Below are 22265 nucleotides of genomic sequence, written 5' to 3' on the forward strand. Positions count from 1 at the left end.
GTCTTACTTGTAATTTATCATTTCGTAATTGAAAGAAATTTCTACCGTATAAAAATAATAAAAACTAGAATATATTTTTGTAATTTGGCCAGAAAACTCGTCCTTCAATTATCGATGGATTTAAACGATACTGGTCTTGTCAAAAACACTAAAACCTGAAACTTTCTCTACCTATATCTTGGAAAAATGTTTAATAATAATTGGTTTGTTTTGTTTTGTTGGGGTTTGTTTTGTTTTGTTGTCTGTTTGTTTGTTGTTTTTTTTTTTGGGGGGGGGAGGTTTTGTTTTGTTTGTTTGTTTGTTTTTTGTGTGTTTTCTCTTTTTTTTTGGGGGGGGGGTTGGGGTGTTTTTTTTTGTTGTTGTTTTTTTATGTTGTTGTTTTGTTTTTTTTTGATAATTTAGTTTGTTTTTGTTTTTCGTTTTTTGTGGGGAGGGAGAGGGTTTGTCTTATTGTATGTTGCTGTTGTTTGTTTGTTTTTTTCTCCCTATTTTTGTTTAGTTTTGGCTTTTTTTAAAAATTGTATTTCTCTACTGTCCACGTTCAGTATACAACTCTATTGTCTATTTCAAACCAACACCCTATATTATTTTTATTAACGCTATCTTCTTTTAAAATCTCTAATTTAATGCCAAAGGAATGAAAACAAAAATATAAACAACATCAATTATTCTGTTTTAAAAATGCAATTAATTTGAAAAAAAAATTGTTACACAGCTTAGTTTTTAAAAACAAAACAAACAAACAAACAAAACCAAAACAAAACTTTGCGAAAGCTCGTTAACCGAAGATTAATAGATTAGATTGGAATATATTCCTCCTCCCTTTTGTCTGAACGCTTCTCACAGCTTTAGAAAACAAAAGCTTTTCCTTTCGATCCACAACACGGGAACAATAATAAGAGACCGCAACAGGCTTGGCTGTATCGCTATTCTCGTCAAATATTATTACGACGTCTTTATAATTCTACAAAATCGACTGAACAAATTCAGAGTTTACGTCAATTCAAGCAAGATGTAATAGGACAAGTTGTTGTATTGCTTTATTGATCTTATTTTGGGTTTCCGATAATATTTCTGTGATAAAAGGACCGGTGTGTCTTTGTGATCAATTATGCCGTGCGATGACAAAACAATTTATTTTATTGTGGTTTTTGAAAATGATTTACTATGTATTCTATAGATAAATATGACCCTCTAACTTGTGTTTTAAAAGTCTTAAAGTTTCAGTTTTAAAACTTACTGATCATTCAATTAAATCATGTATTAATGACGTAACAATTTCTGGCCCTGATGATAACAAAAAAATTTGGCAATGGTTTTGCAGAAAATCTCCATCTAATTATTAAATTTAATGATTATTGACTAACTACTGTTTATATTACGCCTGGACAGTTGTGAAAATTGCATTGTGATGTTGACATAATATTTCGATTTTTATATGAGAAATTCTGTAAACCTTTTTATCGGTTTACCATTAAATTGGCTCTTAAATAATGAATTCAGATTTTAATCGTCATAAGAATTGTACAATGCCCAATGTTCATTTCTATTTCAGTTTCTACAGCGATCGAATTAAGAAGAAATTCTGACATCTGAGCTGTGAATAAAAAACAAATGCCTGCGCACACAGAATAGAGTGCAGAGGCGCAAAAAGAAAGATAGAAAGAGGAGCGGTGGGGGGGGGGGGGTAAGAAATAGATAAGTAGATAGATAGATAAATTGAGGTAGATCGATAGATAGATAGATAGATAGATAGATAGATAGATAGATAGATAGATAGATAGATAGATAGATAGATAGATAGATAGATAGATAGATAGATAGATAGATAGATAGATAGATAGATAGATAGATCGGTCGGTAGATAAGATAGATAGATTATATGGAGATAAAAACGAATATAATTTATAAAGAGAGAGATAGAGTGAGAGAGAGAGAGAGAGAGAGAGAGAGAGAGAGAGAGAGAGAGAGAGAGAGAGAGAGAGAGAGAGAGAGAGAGGAGACAAATTATATTACCTACCTGAAGAAAAGATGAAGGGTCACTTTCTTTCAAGACTTCAATACAAAACTGCAACAATCCGGTGGTCCTTTGTAATAAAGAGGTGCAGTCGGATACCTGCTCCTTGAGGCACCGTACTTTCATATCCTTCTCCTCTTGTACATTTTCCAGTAACTCTGTTTTACGCTGTTTGATCACTTCGATAAGAGTGTCACATTGGGCGACGACCGTCTTTTCAAATTCGGCACAGTTTCCCTGCAATTAATAATGGGTGTTTGATAATCAAACAACAATATTGAAAGCGCAACGTTCTTTCAATTTAAATATATCATACACGAGTTACCGTTGGATTCTTGATGGCTCAAATGATAAAGCGTTTGACTCACACTCACAAGCAATCTGGGCGGTTTTGAATGTAGGCAAAGTTAGATATATATTTTCAGACCCCTCAGTCTATACTTAATGTCAGTTACTTTGACCACGTAACAAATACTGAAATTCTAAAAAGAACTGGAATGAAGGTCGTTACGATCACCACCCAACAAAGCCGTCTCATGCTGGCTACGACACGTCCCCTCGTATGAAAGAAGATTGCTCCCACCAAAACAAGCATTTGGATGAAAGAAGGATAACATCAGACGAAAACGAGGATGACAAAGACGACGTGGAGAGTAACTGTCGAGAAAGACCTTAACCCTCTGCTCACCAACCACAGGAAAATCGTCACATTTGCTCTTATACACCATAAAAATTTAAAGAAAATGAACAGTGTATTGTAGAGCATGTTTTGTAAAATAAATTATTTATCGCAAGAACTCATTCTATTGTTTCAGTGATCAAAGAAAATCTTTTTATTTTGTTAGTTGGGTGTGAAGCTTTGGGGAAAATCCTGAAAATGGCTGGTAAGGAGAGAGTTAAACCGGGGAGCTGACATTATGGCATACATGGCAGCAGAGGACAGGGAGGAATGGCGAATCTGGAAAACCCAATGTGTCAAAGACACGAGAGGAACTAAGGTAAGGTAATGTAAGGTCTGTTTATCTAGCAAGTGATTGGCAGCTTTGTCTGTTAGATTTGGTGGAAAGTGTATTTAATCGACGAGCGTCCTCTTTTCAAATGACGAATGAGCAATTATTTATGTCTTTTATAAGTCTGTAGATTCACCCATTGTTCCGCTTCGTGAGATTTGTGGCTCTAATAGATAAAATTAGCTACCCGGTTTTACTAAAATTTATTATACTATAGAAAGAAACTAATTTGATAAAGCCAAAAGGTTATCGACATTATGAGATTCTTCGTCGGGATTTGAACATACTACAACTATTTTTTTTTTAAATCAGTGATACGAGTAGTGTGACCACGCACCTTGCAGATCAGTTCTGCCTTATTCAATTATTGGGATACAATATATCTTTTCATATAACTCCAAGATGAGTCTAATTCAATATTTTAATAATTGAGCATTTATATATCACTAAACGTGCTCAAAACGCTTTACAAAGACTCCCTAGCCAACAGCAACCCTTAACATATAATAATAATAATAATCTTTATTGTCCAAATTAAAGGCAATTCATGTGAGGTAAACAATGCTCAGTTTGGTTCATGGTATGAACATCAACACATTTACAAATACAGACACAGCCATACACGAACATACACGCTTGCACATTGTTTCTACACATGTATACAAAAGAAATGAGCGTACATACAAACACATATACATACATACATACATGCAGACATACATACAAACCAGCATATCATCGTATATGCATGCCTACATTCATACATACATACATACATACATACATATATACATACACACAGACACACACACAGACAGATAGAACGATACGATATATTTGCTGGGACAGCAGATAACCATATTATAAATATAGTGTCTTATATTAAGAAGAAGATGGCAATAATTGTGATGATGATGATGATGATGATGATGATGATGATGATGACTACGATAATAATGATGATGATGATGATGATGATGATGATAACGACGGCGGCAATGTCGATGATGATGATTCACGACACTGCTTCTCGTTATTTTCATTGGTTGTCTCATTTTTCCACAGAAGATTTGTTAATTAATTTTATGGCGGTTGGAATGAAGGTTGTCTTATGTCGATTTGTCCGACATTTTGCTTCTAGATACCGTCTTCCGGAGCGCAGAAGTTGGAATTTTTCGTTCAGCGGATGCCTCTTTTCGTTGATAATGTTAAAAGATTTCTTCTCAACTGCATTAATATAAGTTGTGTCAAGGCTTCTAAGGTCTGTGTTAATTATTTTTGAAGCCTCTCTGAGGGTTCTATGTAGTTTGGATTTTTCTTTTGTTCCACAGCTTCCATACCACGTTGTGATGCCAAACGAAACGATACTCAATATTAATGACTTGTAGATTTGTATCATGGTCTTTCTGTTCACATTGAAAGACCTTAATTTTCTGAGTATATACAAGCGCTGGTTACATTTTTTGATGACATTGTTGGTGTGCGATTCAAATCTTAGACTGTTATCTATAATTACACCAAGGTATTTAAACGTTTCAACAGTTTCAACCGCCTGATTGTTAATTTTTGTTATTTGTCTTGCTCTTTTCCCTATTTTTCTGTGATCAAACAGTTGTTCCTTTGTTTTTGTTACATTGAGCTCTAGACAGTTATCGGCACACCATTTGCTGAATTTACTAACTTGCTCAGTGTATTTAAATTCGGAGACGGAATCATTGAGCAGGCCGAGTATTGCGGTGTCATCAGCATACTTGATGAGTTGGCAGTTATCAAAGCTAGCCACACAATCGTTTGTATAGAGGATGTAAAGTAGAGGTGAGCTTACACACCCTTGTGGGCATCCGTTTGAAAGAGTTTTTACTGATGATATATTTGAGCCTACTCTGACATGTTGGGGGCGATCGATGAGAAAGTTGTTATACCAGTTGATGAGGTAATGGGGAAGGTTTAGAGCATGCAGTTTACTGATTAATATGTTGGTTTTCATGGCATTAAAGGCAGACGAAAAATCGACGTATAGGATTCGGCAGTAGTTGGCGGGTGAAACATCCAAGTGATTTGATATTGAATGCATCACTGTGAGGAGTGCGTCTTCCACACTAAGATTTTGTTGGTAGGCAAACTGATATGGATCAAGTATGTGTTGGTCATATATAAGTTGCAACAGCTCTCTTTTCATAATTTTTTCCAGACATTTCATAATAATTGATGTTAAAGCAACAGGTCTATAATCATTCAGCTGAGTTGGGCGAGATATGACGCCTGTTAGGCGATTTTACATTTTTTTCAAAAAGAGAAAACACTGTTAATGACCAGATACTCATTTTACATCTGAGTACGGTGAGAGATTGTGAGTAAAGAAGTTTTTCCAAGGACTCAACTAAGCCCCGCTCAGAGCGGACCTCGAACCTGGAACTTCTGTCCGAAAGTAACAATATACATATTTTTCCAATATTTCCAATGAAGTCCAATGATATTATAATGTGATGTGTGGGGTGACGATGATGTCAAAATGTCATTATAATAATTAAAAGACTTTATAAAAGAAAATACTTACACTAACACTGTCGGCCATCTTTTTCAACCTCTGTATGAACTCTGTGCCTGACTTGGCTTTCTCGGATAAGGACTGTAAGTTCTGAGACAGTTCACTCTGGAAAAAATAGATTTAGAAAAAAAATTATAATAAAGCATCGATTAAATATTCGTTATTTAAAATATAGAGTGAACCGTAACATTTGAAAACAGATTGGAGCAGCAATATACAGATAAATAGAGAGAGAGAGAGAGAGAGAGAGAGGAGAGAGAGAGAGAGAGTATGTTTCAAGAAAAATGAATGTGAAATGTGTGGGATAGAGAAGGAATTTGAGAACGGGAGGGTGGGGGAAAAGATGGGGCGAGTGTCTTGTAAAGAGCGGAACGCAAAAAAAAAAAAAAAAAAAAAAAAAACAACCCAAAAACGGGAAAACAAAACCAAAAAAACAAAACCGATGTGGGTAATTTCTTTTCTTGTCATTTTAAAACCACAGAAAACATCGATACCGGCCAACTAAAGTAAGGAAGTAAAATGGCCTCGAGGGATTGTTAGAGCTGTCCGAAATTGAGGCAGGGTAGAAACCCTCCAAACTCCCTGCAGTGGAGGCTTGGGCCTCTCAACACACACTACTACGAGGTTGTTGGGGGCTCGATGAATTCTCGAGGATTCTTTTTATCTTTTGTTTTGTGTACTTTTTCTTTTGAAGGTTTGGGTGAGAAATGCACAAAGAGAAAAAGAGAAAATTGAATGAGAACTTTTTAAACGCAATGAGAAAAGAGGAAGAGTGGGTGGTGTGTGTGTGTGTGTGTGTGTGTGTGTGTGTGTGTGTGTGTTTGTGTATGTGTGTGTGTGTGAGAGAGAGAGGAGGGGGGGGGGGAAGAATTGTTGGTTTTTGTTTTTTGTTACTTGTTTGTTTTGTTTTGGGTTTTTTTTCTTTCTTTTTTTTTTTTTTTTTTTTTTTTTTTTGCATAATAACAAAAAGAAAACCAAATGAATAAATAAAATAAGGTTTGCCCATCACTGCAGTAAGGGTCCATAGTTCGTGACATACAAGTACCTAATCCTATTTACCCCTGACAAGTCATGACCAGGAAAACAGAGAGGTGATTAACAGTGTCAAAACCTTCAAACACAATGGCAAAACATGACACAAATCACAGTAGACGCGACTAAAGAAAAAAAAGAAATTTTAAAAATATGGCCAACACTTTCCTGCGGTTAAAGGTGCATTCACACATTTCTAAATTAAGTTTTACTGAACAAACGGGTTTTGTGAAAATGTGTACTCTAGCGTATCAAATATAGAGAAAAAAAGGGGTGGGGGAGGTTTGCACTTTTTGGGCATAACTTCAATAGATGAGGTGGGGGGGGGGGGTTTAAAAAGAAAGGGAGGCGCGCAATTTGACCAAAGAACAGGGGAGAGGGGGGGGGGAGATGCGCAATTTGACCAATTCATGGAAAAGGGGGGGGGGGGGGGGGGGGCAACGACTAAGGTACCGATTTTGTTTTTACTGATATCCATTCAATTTATACATGTGACAGATAATTCTGCACTACCATGTTCCCATAAATCAAAAGTTGAGTAATCGATTCCCAGCTTTAAAGATCGATCTCTTCATGACCTCGTAGCTTTCAAGAGTTTGGCACACATAAAATTCTATTCTTTTTTTTATTTATTTATTTTGCATACGGAATCATAACTCAAGGTTGCATAGCTTCACTGACATAATATCATGTACACTCGTACACGTCCTGTAAGATGCTATGATTCCTTAGATCCCATCAAAAGTCATCAAGCAAACCACCATGAGTACCTGACAGAAGGTCACGAAACCACAGGAGTACTCATTACAAAAGCACTTTACAATAAAGCTCTTTATTTATTATTGCTGGTAGTTATCATCTGCTCTTGTCATTGTTGATGTAGTCCCTTGGGTTCCAGTAACAACTAAAGGTTTAGTTCCATGATCCGATAACAGTCACCGTGTAATACCGTTTCATTTGCTTTTCAGCCACTCTCAAAAAAGAATTAGGCCTACGTAACGCATAATGAAGTCAAATAGTAGTCAAAAGTGATATTTTTTGGGATATCACGGTCTTTAATAAATGGAAACCGGAAACCACACCCCAATAATAAAGTTAATTGTTAACCCACATAGACAGGTTTAAGTGGTGTGGACGCTTCGGTTTATGCCTTTATCAGTGGAATGAACAAACGATGAGAATTTGATTTGTTTAAAAAGCATATAGAAGTAACCACTATCACTCATACCATTTGAGAAGCTTATATTCAATATCCACCATTGTTAAATTTGCGAAAAGACTGCCGTAATATAAATGACGATTTACTGTACATGGTAAAAGGCCTTTAGACTGATACCACGTTGGTCATGGTTATTTCTTGTCTATGTCCGGAATACGGAAAAAGTCAATGGAGATCATTGGGAATGTCCGTGGTAGTGTGAACAGATTGCGTGCCGGCATGGCTTGAATCGATAGGGTTTAGACGTACAACAGCACGGTAGAGGACAGGATGGAGACCAAAAGGTTAGGTTACTGACCTTTGGGTCAAAAGATAAAAGGTTTGAATCTCCGTGGAGATAATGAGATTTTCAACACGTTCGTGAGAGTCTTTCATGACTGCCCCAAATAACCCTATGGCTCACACCCTAGATGGGTATATTATATTAGTAGGCCTGATAACCGAACGCAATTATGGGCTTGCTTCAACATTGTTGTAATGGACAATCTTTGCCGTTGGTTTGAGAGTATTTCCATTAAAAACCAGGAGCCCATAATAATTTAAGTAATCAGACCTACATATAAGTACACGTCGTTCTCACCTTTTACACACCTTTAAAGCTTTCATTTTTACTTATAGAGAAAAACGTGTTAATGAGGAATATTGGGCTGTATCTGACTTACATATTAAACTTCATTCACTGAGATTCGAACCAAGATTCAAAGGCATATTTTTTTTTAATCCCTCGGCCACTTCTCTATAGACAACGAGTGCAAAACATACACAGAAACCCTGGGATGTTCCATCAAAAAATAAAAGTGTCAAAATGTCTATAACGAACTCCAATGATTAGTGCGATTAATTAATTGTACGTCTAGTTTTGAACATAAACGTAGATAATATAATACAATTTTGATTACTAATCAACGTTAACAAGAGTTCAAAAATAGTCGACCAGATTTTATGACGAGAGAAATCGGCCCAAACATCGCAACAACACATTAGGCTCATTAAGTTTTATTTCTTTTTGATGAAGGTACAATAAGCAAAGGCATAAAACCCGACGGAGATCAAATAATTACCTTTTCCCATAACAACTCTTAACGACCTACTGGTAATTATTTTATTGAACCCTATAACCTGTATTCGATTTATACTTTATTGTTATAATGATATAATAACAATGCCCTATCATTTTCAATAAGAGAGCTCTTTACGACCTACTGGTACATATTTCATTTAACCCTTTAACCTGTATTCGATTTATACTTTATTATTATAATGATAAAACAATACCCTATCGTTGTCAATCAGAGAGCTGTAAATTTGAATAAAGCTCTGACCGCATTGCAATTAATTGGGGAAAGTGTCTAATGCGTTTTCTATACTATTTGGCTCGCTGAACTGAGGTGTCCGTTTCTGAATATTTTCTGTTTTCCTCAGCCCATTTAAATTGATGTTGCTCCATCACTGTCTGTTTGTAAAACTCCAGTATTAAAAGATGTAAATGACCAAATAAATTAAAAGAGAATATATACCTATTCTCGTCTGGTCGTTGAAGGGTTAATACCCTCTTTTCCTCCTATTCTTACTTGATATGAACTTTTTAATTCCATAATGTTATCTTTCATATTGATCATTAACCAAAGAAGTGCCGCACTCTGGAAAGACAGGTATTTAAAAATATAGCCAGAAAAATCGTCCTTCAAATATCGATTGATTTAAATGGCCATCATCTTGGCAAAAAAAAAAAATGAGGTCCCAGGTTTAAGAATTTTTGCCAAGATGAGGATCATTTAAATCGATCGATGTTTGAAGTTAGAATTTTCTGGCCAAAATTTTAAATACGTGTTTTCCTGAGTGCGGTAGTTAACTATTTAATTACGATAAGTGTTTTACTCTGTTGTCGTCCTTGTCCATCCACTAAGGATATTCTCGCTGCGTTTACCCCTACTGAAAAAAAAACAACAGATTCATATGTGTCTAGTTATTGGTATAAAACAAGCACAATCTTTCATGAGATACTTACTGTAACAAAAACAAATTGAAATATTATTCGTACCAGTACAAAGGCATCCATTAGTTGATTTATACGACGTGGGCTTTTAAAGGGGTTTTTTTATTTCATTGGTTCGTGATCGTTTATATATCTTAATGACCATTACTTAATTTGTTTTCATGCGGGTTTACTTGAATGTATGTACCTGATCGTCTAATTTGCTAATCGTTTTCTCCTCTAAATATTTCATATTTAGACATTGTTTCGTCGTGGATCGGCATTTGTTTGGGGTTTTTATCTCTGTCTTTAATATTGATACCATACGCTTAGGTGAAATACTCACAACATCCGCCAGCCGGATATAACGTATCAACACACAAAACTAAGTTTGACATTGAACGTTTATGGTGTGATTGATAGAATTTAGTGAGAACTAATCATTAAAAAAAACAATTACAAAGGGCTGAGTGACAACAATTTCGCTCCACCTATAAACTTCGTACTTGCATGGAACACATTCATTGTTTTTCCAGCCCGTCAAGTTAAAAGTCCCTTACAACTTTTTTATGTAAACAAAGCAGCATATTGTGTTATTAATCAATAGAAAGGTCTATTTAAACTCTTTATAATTTTGAGGCATGAGCATATGCTTCTTCTTTTGATTAATAATTGTAAAAATAAAAGGGATGGAAAGGATAAAATTGTACAGTCAGTGATCGGAAATCTAGTTAAACATTATTAAACTTATAGTTTCACCACATAGCTTAACTTATATTTCATTATCTTTGAATGTCTGTTTTCTATAAAAGTACTAGATTGAATTGTTTTGGGGTTTGTTTTTTCTTTGTTTGTTTGTTTATTTGTTTTGTTTTGTTTTGATTTTGTTTGTTAAAAGACACAAAAACAACAACAAAGGAAAGGAAGTCCAATACAACCTAGCGAGTTTCAACAAGACTTCAGTACATTCTGCGTACTCTGGAAAAACCCATATTTTAAAAATTGGCCAGAAAACTTGTCCTTCAAATCGCGATCGATTTAAATGACCCTCGTCTTGGCAAAAACTCTCAAACCTTGAACTTCGCGAAGTCCCAGATTGAGAACTTTTGCCAAGATGAGGGTCATTTAAATCGATTGAGATTTGAAGGACGAGTTTTCTGGCCAAATTTTCAAATATGGGTTTTTCCAGAGTACGGCAGAATAGTCAATGACAATTTTTTTCGGTCGTTAGTAGCCGATTCTGGACAGCCAATGTGTTGGGATGTGTCCTTCACATGTATCACCAGGATTTCAGATCGCCTTGCCTTCAATCGATTCTGGTGGTCATTAGAAGAGGAAGCGTACAAGACAACGTCTATTCTTGTGCAGTACACTGACAAAACACCTTTTGAAATTTTGACCATTTAAAAAAATGTCTACTTATTCACTAACGCCAACTTGTGAAAAATCCGTCAAAGAAGCTTCTGGTTTGAGATTTTTTGGCTCATTGGAGGGCATTGTAATCGGATGGTTGAATATTGAGTACAAGTTTTATTTCCAAAATGTAAAAAGTCGTTTTGTCTGGATGACCGAGGCAATAGGACAAAGAAGTGTGAATCGAAAGGTTTTCAAGAATTTTATCTTTGCTGCCAATCTAGAATACCTTATACATTAACTTAATCAGTCACAATTTCCCTAATGAATTTGACTGGATCTGAGTTTATTTTTGTTTAAGCTTATTTTTATGAAAATGAAATAAGAAAAGAAATTATATTAACCAGTTAACTGCCGTAATCTAGAGGGGAAAAAAGCACATATTCAAAAATGTGGACACCACCCGTCCTTCAAATGTCCATATCGATTTAAATGGCCAAAAACTCATAAACCTAGGGATTTGGGATTTTTTTTGTTTGTTTGTTTTTTGTTTTTTTGTTGTTTTTTTTTTTGTTGTTTTTTTTGGGGGGGGGGTTGGGGGTTTTTCGTTTTTGTTATTTGTTGTTTTTTTTTTGTTTGTTTGTTTGTTTTGTTTGGGTTTTTTTGTAATATACATATATATAATATTATTACTACTGAATTTATTCTTATATAATTTGCTAAGTTTTATATCACATCATTTTTTTTGTGTAATTCTAAAGTTGGCACGTTAAAGCCATCATCAAATTAAATGGTTCGGTCTCAGCGTTTCGGTCAGGACAAAAACTTTATACTGTGACAAGAATGAACAACACCACCGTATGTCACCCGTTCATCGATGGAATCTTGTTCACACCTTAGAACTTCCGACTGTAGAAGAATAATCGATACAACAGACAACTAAGTCCACGCAATCGTAAACAACTACACTGGCCATATCATACTATTGATTTGTGTTCTTCTTCTACTGGGATGTTAAGAAACTATCGACAGCAAGTTGTGTGATGGAATGTATTATGGCCCGGGAAGATCAAATGTCTATATCATTTATATACTAACAGATGATCATTTCTTTTTATACTTTCGATAAGACATAAGTTAATCACTTTAGTGGGATGAAACGAGCTTCATTTCGTTTAGAATTGAATACAATCGTGCGCATTCTGAACGTTCCTGCTCACAAGTTCGATAAAAAAAACACACACGAAGACCTCAGCCTCCAACCCAACACAAGATGGCTTTCACAAACATTCATAGACCCTGCTTTTTGCAAATCTTACCCGAGAGGGGAAATCCCCGCCCGCCCAAAAGATGTGACCCCTATGTGCCGCCAATAACCCCAATCAGACACAAATCAAGCGCATTTGTATGTTCTATTGATAACAAATCGCTTACTATGTACCTCTATTGCAGTCCAACACTGGTACCGTTATTTACTGACCTTATCGTCCACCTTGACGTGAACGGGTGGCCTAAAAAGAAGTAGTAATAGAAGATAAAAAAGAAGAAGAAGAAGAAGAAGAAGAAGAAGAAGAAGAAGAAGAAGAAGAAGAAGAAGAAGAAGAAGAAGAAGAAGAAGAAGAAGAAGAAGAGAAGCAGAAAAAGAAGAAGAAAAAGAGAATCATATCAACCAATATTAAAATTTATTAAAATCACATTTGGAAAAGATATTATATTATACTTACTATCCTATGGGTAGTAAGCTATTCATATTTTCCGTTCAATGCTGCAGAAGCTGGGATGAAATCCTGTTCCATTCTCAACTCTAAATCTTTTTCACATTGAGTTCAATTTGATGCTATTCTGCCTGACAACCTTACAATATTATCCGATCGATTTCACCAAGCAAGCAGTAACAGCTCTTTAAAGTCCGCGCGACTGCTCTCTTGGTACTGAAAAAACGGATAGCATCTAAACAGCCATACATGGCCAGAAAAGTTGTGCTTCATAGACACATGTCAATCGATTCTTGTCAATATTTGAATTAATAAATCTGCCGACCAAAAATGTGTGTTCTCTAAGCGTAAGATAGAGATTAATGTGGATGGGTTAATAGGGATAAGTAATTTATGATCTGAACGTCTGTGATTTATGCTAGTCGTTACAGTTGAATGTTGCAATTATTTCCTTTATATCTCAATTTTATTAACTTTTTTTGGTCATTTGATCTTTCAATTATTTTTTTAAATCTTTCAATAAACTTTTCTATATCCTTTATCTCCTGTCTATCACAATGATAATTCTTATATGAACATCAAAGTAAGGAGAACAGGAATACAAGAAGATAAAGAAAAAAGAAGGAAAAGAAAATAATAATAATGATATTGATTGAGAGTATGGCGTGAATTTCTTTGTGTGAAATCCCTGGGCCTTGGGGTATTTAGTGACAAATAAGCCGGTTTGTTGGTCTCTAGCACCGGTGTCTGAAGGTCACGTGATGAAATTTTTGCACGTTGTTCCATCTACTTTTCAACAACAACAAAAAAAAAAAACAGCACGCACTTCTCAGCCGTCATAAGAGTAGACACACAAAAATATGTGAAACCTTAAACGTTTATAGTCCAGAACAAAGTTGACGTCACTAGGGTCTTTGTTATTGTTTTTTTATTTTTTGTTTGTTTTTGTTTTGTTTTGTTTTTTTCCATTAATTTTTATGAGTAATTCTCACTAAACTGTATTCATCAGACTATAAACGTTCAATTAAAGGTTACACATAGTTTTGTGTGTTGGTCCGCTATATTCCCGGATGACAAAGTTGTGAGTTTCTTAGCCAAGAGCATAGCATCTATAGTCTGATTAATACAATTTAGTGAGAACTACTCATAAAATGGTTTAAAACAATGACAAAGAGCTGAGTGGCGTCAATTTCGTTCCAGATATGATCTATACAATATAATATTTTATTGATTCATGACTCTGCAGTAGATAAAATTAATTCTTTATAGTCTTCCAATAGGGTTCAACAATCGTGACGTCACTTCCCTTGTAATGACGCATAGTAACTTAGTAACTGGTTCTAAACTATCGGAACAATGGCGGACGCCCTTATGAAATACTTCTCCGACGAGCATAAAAGTGTATCCAGAGGAAGAAATCATTATAAAAGAGATCATGTTTTGAATTTTATACATTCTGATCAGCATGAAGAATAAGCAGTACATATTTTCTTTGTTTAGAACCAAGCTGCTGGTTGCTGGGCGGACGTGACATCAAACTATTGAATCCTATTCTGACTGACACGTCTCAAGGTCGCTATCGGCAACAACAAAGTTTTGCTCCACATAATATTTGAATGATGTCTTCCAACCATTTCCTATGCCTTTGGTCTACAGAAGAAAAAAAAAACTCTACTTACGTGTCTGACAAGCAGAAACTACGAGACACAAAAAAATCTAATACATTATTGATCCGACCTTTCCATTGGTGTTAAAATAACACGTTATAATAATGTCACAAATCAGCTTGGGGTTTTTCTCTTCTTTTCCTCCCCTTTTACTATTACTTTATGATGAAAAAATTACACAATGGAATTGGAAAAAAAAGGGGGAGAAATGGAAACGAGACATCTTTTGTTATGAAATAAATGTGGACGAGAGAAATAATGGAAGTATGGTTAAAATAGTAACTGGGTGATGAGGACGAGAAAATTACTAATAAAGAACATTATCATCATATCATCATCATCATCATCATCATCATCATCATCATCATCATCATCATCATCATCATCATTACTATTATTATTATTTATTATTATTATTATTATTATTATTATTATTATTATTATTATTATTATTATTATCATTATTATTATCATTATATTATTACTATTATTATATTATCATGATTATTATTTATATTATTATTATCATTATATTATTAATTATTATCATCATTATTATCATTATTATTATTGATATTATTATTATTATTATTATTATTATTATTATTATTATTATTGATATTATTATTATTATTATTATTATTATTATTATTATTATTATTGTTATTATTATTATTATTTATTACTATTATTATCATCATCATTTTATTACTATTACTATTATTAATATTTTCATCATCATCATCATCATCATCATCAACATCATTATTATTATATCATGTTCATTATACGTGAGGCTTTTTATTTTTCTTCCTTTCTTCAATGTTACGGTTAAAGTGCCAACACTTTATTTTTTTTTTACAAATAAAAGTAGAGATAACAATCGTGCGATCCTATGCGATTATGCGAGAAGAATCGTTGTTCAAATTTATGAAAGATTAACTAGGCTTAGTAATCAGCATGATATCAAAACAATATCGCGGGTGGTTTTGTCGTGTTCGCAGAAAATATCATCTATTTCTGTTCAAATTTATCGTAATCCCCAGGTAGGTCGTTGGATATTTTCAACAAGTGTCGATCAGGAGAAGAATTACTTATATTCTCAATATATGACCATTCAATCTTTTCTATTTATACATCTATCAATCGACTAATCTAGGCATATATTTATCGATCTATCGTTTTATGTATATATCTACTAATCTACCTATCCAACTACCTATTATATCGCTAGCTGTCTTTCTACTTATCTATCTATCTATCTATCTATCTATCTATCTATCTATCTATCTATCTATCTATCTATTTTAAACATCTCCGTGACCCCCCCCCCCCCCCCGCCTCTGCATCACTATACAACCCATTCTATCTCACACACGATCTGATACGCATCACACTTCAATGCGGGAGTTATCAATATTATGTATCACTTTTCACCAAAGTACATGTTGATATTTCGCCGTATATAAACTCTTTATCACGGGGAATACGTGATACGGTTAGAAATAATTCTGTAATGGATATGCTCAACAGCTGATATTGTATGGTTTATCTGATAGGTTGTCTGCCCGATGGATTAACGGAATGTGACTGAATGAATAATTTATATGATAATAATGATGACATCACAAAGTTACTCCCATATTTATATCTATCCCTAACGTATTGGACGTAGAGACTGCAGATAAATCAACGTCGGGTAATTTTAATTTCACATAATCCAATATATTTCCTTCACATATTACAATAAAATATTCGTTGATTCTATTCCAAAACATGTGTAAATCACTTTAGGACTGCGTCGCAATAGAATTATAATGTATCATAGGTTCCATTGCCGTTTTTAAAAAAAAGACTATAACAATGATTAACTCCCCTTTGGACAGAATGTAGACGTGGGATCGTATGTATGCGGAAGACAAAGAATTGGTTACGTACCCACCTGTTCATTATACGACTGTATTTTAGACTAATTTATTTAAATGAGGAACATGATCTCAATAAAAATGCAATTTAAATATATGTCCAACATGTTTCCATACTTAGGGTAAATTTATAAAACCGGAGGCCAAGACTTACGACATTGTATAGGCCTAAATTTAATATTATTCAGGGAGAAAGCTGATAAACTTTATTCAAACCGATATCTGCGTTTATAATCTATTCAACAAATGGCAAAATAAAATACAGTGTGTGTTGTTTTTTCTTTTAATCGTTGGCACATTTAAGATTTGAATAACTCGAGAGCTATGTAAGATTTCATCAAACGGTTTTTGACATATATGTACAGAATTTATTCAAGTTTTTATTGAATGAGGTTTTACACTGTGGGCCCTTTGGTAGCTGAGTTAGACATCAGTAATTTTGGCATAAATCGTAATTTATTTTGGCTTTGTCCAACATGATTCTCAAATCACTGAAAACATTGTCTTCTCAGATGAAGCAACCTTTTACGTATCAGAGCATGTACACAAACACAATGTTCGACAATGGAGGAAACAAAAACCAAATGAAGTTATCAAGTGTCGTCGCAACTCATCAAAACTCAATGTCAGGTGTGAAGTAACCAGGGAAAGAGCGGTCCGTCCTTTTTTTTTTTTTTTTTTTTTTTTTTTTTTTTTTTTTTTGTTTTTTTTTTGACTACATGAATAACTATCTGGCCATGTTAGAATCATACGGAGTCCCTCAATTTGATTATCTTGAACCTAACATCTTTTCCCAATAGGATAGAGCTCCCCCTCAGTGGTGTTTAAATGTGAGGGAGTTTTTTTTTAATGAACAGTTCCCAAACCGATGGATCGACCGAGATAGTCCAATTTCCTGGCCTCAATAAAAAAAATACACACAGTATGTTGGCACTAATATTATATTATTACAGTATTGAACATGAGTAGGTTAAAGTACCCCTTTTCCCCTATCATCTTCCTTTTTTCTGGCACGGAAATAACCTGAAAGTGTGCTAACACCGTAAAACCCCTTTTAAAATTATTATTTTTTTAAACATACAAAAAAAAAACAAAAAAAACATACAGTATAACCACTCATTATTTTTTTTCTAATTGGAAGGAAAGTTCCAGATAAGTTCAATAAATGTCAAGGAGTAAGTAGTATCAAAAACCTCATTAAAGGGGCTTGAATGTGGATCCTTCATTTTTATATTTAGAAAAGTACAGAACCAGATGATAAACAAAATAGGAAATTTCATTGGAGCTTGCTACCATGGCAAAGTCATTCATTCGTCCAACCAGTCTATAATATAATATTGAGATTTCTGGAAAAATCAAACTCAGGGACGCAGGATATGGCCATGGACATAGAGGTCGTTAAATGGTTTAGGTTTATAGTCACGGCACACATCTGGTCAGATGACGGCCTCGTGAAATAGACTTAACCACCGACCGACCTACAACCGGCGGGTTAGGCGGATGAGGCCGAACGACCGCCTGTTCTGATCTATTACGACCGTAAACCGTGACTGGTGCCGGCCATAATTTGTACTGGAACCGTCCATATGCCGAGACTAAACCGGCCATTTTCAGTGACCGCACCGGTGCTAAATATCAATTTATTGTTATTGGTGTGATCTGGGTGGTCACTTCTAAAACAATCGGGTAATTTAATGCCCATTGCCCTCCCTTCATTTGATTCAGATCTCTGGGTCATGAACTGAAGCCACGTGTATTGAATTTCAGCCCACTTTAACCAGTCAACAGCCGTACTCTGGAAAAACTTGTATCTAAAAATTTGGCCAGAAAACTCGTCCTTTAAATATCGATCGATTTAAATAACCCTCAAAATATTTGAGGGACGAGCTTCTTGGCCAAATTTTTAAATGCGAGTTTTCCAGAAATACGGCAGTCTTCCTTTCATTTTCAAGGCAATGGTGGCAATGTATAAACATTTGAAAAATATGAATCAATCAATTTGCACATTTACAATCTATAAATCAACAAAATCCTGTATGTCTCGATACTTTCCATACCTCCTCCTCCCCATGCCAGATTCAGTGATTTAAATCTTATAGCCTAAAATATAAACAAAACAACAACAAAAACAACAACAAACAATTTGAAGAGGAAAAAATATTTTAAGGCTTTCTAATTCACCTCACAGCTTTTCAAAACCTCCACAGTGTTTTGTGTCATATATAATAACAGGCTTAATATCTTGAATTAAAGGGAGACATGAACATCGTGCGTCGGATTTCTTGTATGAATATAATTATGTCTGATCCCAAAGTCTGAATTAAAGACCTGGTTGTTTGAATATCTTGAAATGGAATCTATAATTTTGTGAAAGACTGAAAATGGCGGAATGAAGAGACAATCAATCATCGACAAAAATGACGACAACAGCACAACCTATAGCGCAAGTTTTTGTTTACTTTATTTTTTTTTTCAGTGTATCAAACAACGGATTTATATGCTCCATTTTTAGCTAAATAAATTTTAATCTATTAAAATATAAAGAATTTTTTTTAAAACTACTTTATGCAGGAACCATCCTAGAATGTTGAGGTCTTTGGGGAATACAAATAAAGACTCTATTTTAGAAACGACATCCACCCTAAGCCGATTTTTAAATTGTATTTGGGGGGGGGGGGGTATAAAGAAGGAATGAAGTTGACATCCAACTCAAAATAAACTATAATTGTCCTTAGAATGAAATCTCTTACGGGTTGATGATGTCAACATCTTGTAATGTTTGCAGAGAATCTCCCTTTTAAATGACGCTTTTCAACAGCAGATTTGGTATCGGGATTGGGAGACTGCCAGTCACCCGATTACGGCCTGTCCAGTTGATTTACTCGGTGAAAATGAAAATGAGGATTGTGAGTGTGTGCATGTGTGTGAGTGTGTGGGTGTTTATCTGTGTGTGTGTGTGTTTGGGTTCCCGTGTAATGGTCGTTTGTGTGATTATGTGTGAAAATGCACGCACGCGCGCGCGCGCGCGTGTGTGTGTGTGTGTGTGTGTGTGTGTGTATGTCATAAGGATTTAACTTCTAAGCTTCGAAGAGAGATTTATTTTTTTTTAATTTAAAAATAAAAATGAACGCACAAGTGTAAATTAAACGAAACACGAAAGAAAGAATTGGATCATTCTAAAAGCACTAAGACTAGAGTTTCCTTTTGAGCGATAACGGATTATGAACTGATTACGATTGTTTACATTATTAGTACTCTTCACAAATTTCACAAACCATGAGGGCTAATTACAGACCTGCCTAGTACTACGAACAATTCGTAGAATGACGAATTGTTGGCTCCGGCTGCAGAAATTCAAATGTGTCTTAGACTAAATAAATCTTATTGAAAAGGAAAGTGCCATTCCAGAGAACCTATACTTAGTACTTTTTTGAGCATTTTTTGAACATGTAGAGGGCAAATTATAATTTACAAAGCTATTTTTATGGTGACTTTTCTTCTTATTTTTTTCCCTTGGAAACTATGAGTTTCTGAAATTTCAAGTAGGCAGATCTGTAATTCCCTACAGTGACCATTACAGCTATGCACTCATCTCCTTCTATAATTTTAAGAAGATTTTAATGAGGTACAAGGAGAGGAAAATAGATTAAAGACAGTGTGGGAAAAAAAAAGTAAATCACTTTTAAATTGATAAATATATAAGTAAAAGGAATAAATACATAAATAAATTATATAAACGATATCGCCAACAAAAACCCCAATTTTCTCAGTTTTCAAGAAAAAATCAAAAGAATATAAGATTGTATTTTAATATTGATATTTATTGTAAATCTCAAACATGCAATGGAAATAACGTTGTATTCTACAAAGAGAGTTATAAAACAGCAAACTGTGTGATAAAGAAATCCACCAATTTTGTTGAGATTTTTGAAACCATGAGTTATTTACGAAGCAAACTAGAATTCCAAAGCATATTTCAGCATAACGAGAAGATATTCTGAAGTTGTTTAAACACTGTGAAATAATTCACTTTTCGCGCGGTGTCTAGAATACAGACAATGTGAAGAAAGCGAAGAATATACGAAAATAGACTTCACCGGAAGTGTATTGGAAACAGACAGGTATGAAGCAAACTATCCCATTTGATTCATGATAAAGTTATCACGATGATAAATGACAATGACGATAAAGTATTCGCACTAACCAGGGTTAATTCGTGAGTATATTATAATTAAATAGCCACTATCATCTCATAAATATAACGGGCCAGGCAACTGATAATGTCTCCTGGTGTCATGTTAACAGTGTAATCTAACGTAAGCATTAACAGTGGTAACCCGTCTTAACTCACATCATCTAAAAAGTTGCGAGCTTTCACTTTCAACAACAGGAAAAATAAAGATCTTGTTACAAGTTTTGTATGATATTACACTGCTTGACAAGGGATAAAATTTTGTTTATTTCGGTAAATTTGTAAATTAATTCATTACCCCTTGTCACAATAATATAAGACTAAGTATGTTACGCTAGACATGTTTTTAAAATCTCCTAATAGTCAGATTAAACCGGCCAGGTAATAATTATAACAATTAAAGAAGTTCAAAATTCGATACACGCCAAATATGGTATTCAAAAGTGCAGAGAAGGACAGTAAAATCAATATCAGTGGTTATTATGTGCAATAAATAATGTGATTTGAATCAAGTTCTAAACAGATATATTTTCGAATAAATTTGATATGCGAGGTTTTCCCACCTTGCCACCATGAACTATGTTTGAATAGTTAGCCGTTTGTAATCTACTAGGTGTGAAACATTCCAGTCGATGAATAAAAGACTAATGACCATAATCTACCAAAACTTAGTTACCCAGGAACGTGAGACATGCCGGTTTTCTTAGCTTACGTGTTGAAGTAGAGATTAGACTTGTTAAAGGGGGATATTAACGGCGTCAGTGGCAGAATGGGCGCCGGTAAACGGTCGGCTTGGATCAAAACGGTCGTCAAACATTGGTACTTAAAAGTTATCAGAATGTATGAATTAAGACATTTTCCTTTCCTGTAATGATTGGATTTGATGTTTATCAGATTTTATGGTTTATAGGGTGTAAAACATTCCTTCTTCTTTTTGTTTTGGTCTATTTCTAGGTATAAATAGACTAATTTTACAGGGGAGGTGAGTATCACAAACCAACAGAATACCTCGTTTTTCTACAAAATAAAATAACTAATTTAAATTTGCAATTCAGAAGACGTTAAAAGTTTGGCATGTGAGTTCTCAAAGGTCAAGTGTAAAATCCCTTTTTAAAGGAAGTAGGAGGTTATCATGTTTAAGACCCCATAATACCAGCCCAAGGGAGGCAGCCAAAAAGCACCGTCAGTCAATCACTCCAAATCTGAGACGTTGTAACAGAGTGAGTACTTATCTACATTCATACGGCTTAGTTGTCCGTTCAGTAAGATAAGTAAGAGGTGATAGTCCAAACAAGTGCTCTATTCTTCAAAGAGTGAAATTGGGCCGCCAAGCCGCCCCCCCCCCCCCCACACACACACACACACACACACCCCACCCCCTTTCTACTCTCTATCTTGGTACCTATATTGTAACCCCATAGCTGATAATATGTTCGGAGGATTTACTTACGTGGAATGTACCCCAAGAGATTACAGTTTACCGACCGTCTGAGGTATACGTCAAATTTAGTTACGTAGGCAATTTTTAACAGCGAGCTCAGTTTTTGATAAGGTTAATACTTAATTCTTTGATGCAATTTATCAGAGATGCTAATGAGGTGTAATACTATTA

General features: G+C 34.6%; 1 protein-coding gene across 1 annotated transcript in view; it reads right to left on the bottom strand.

The window, feature by feature from the left end:
* LOC144962735 (E3 ubiquitin-protein ligase TRIM9-like) overlaps positions 1–22265 on the bottom strand; it is a 269597-nt gene that overhangs the window by 181186 nt on the left and 66146 nt on the right. Inside the window, exons 3-4 of the mRNA XM_078895941.1 lie at positions 5585–5680; positions 2021–2254 (exon numbers count right to left, since the gene is read on the bottom strand). Of these exons, the coding sequence (XP_078752067.1) occupies positions 2021–2254; positions 5585–5680 (330 nt within the window). The remainder of the gene's footprint in view (positions 1–2020; positions 2255–5584; positions 5681–22265) is intronic.

The sequence above is a fragment of the Berghia stephanieae genome, chromosome 1 (genome assembly GCF_034508935.2).
Source record: "Berghia stephanieae isolate SIO BIC M18660-M18661 chromosome 1, UCSD_Bste_1.3, whole genome shotgun sequence".
Classification (NCBI taxonomy): domain Eukaryota; kingdom Metazoa; phylum Mollusca; class Gastropoda; order Nudibranchia; family Aeolidiidae; genus Berghia; species Berghia stephanieae.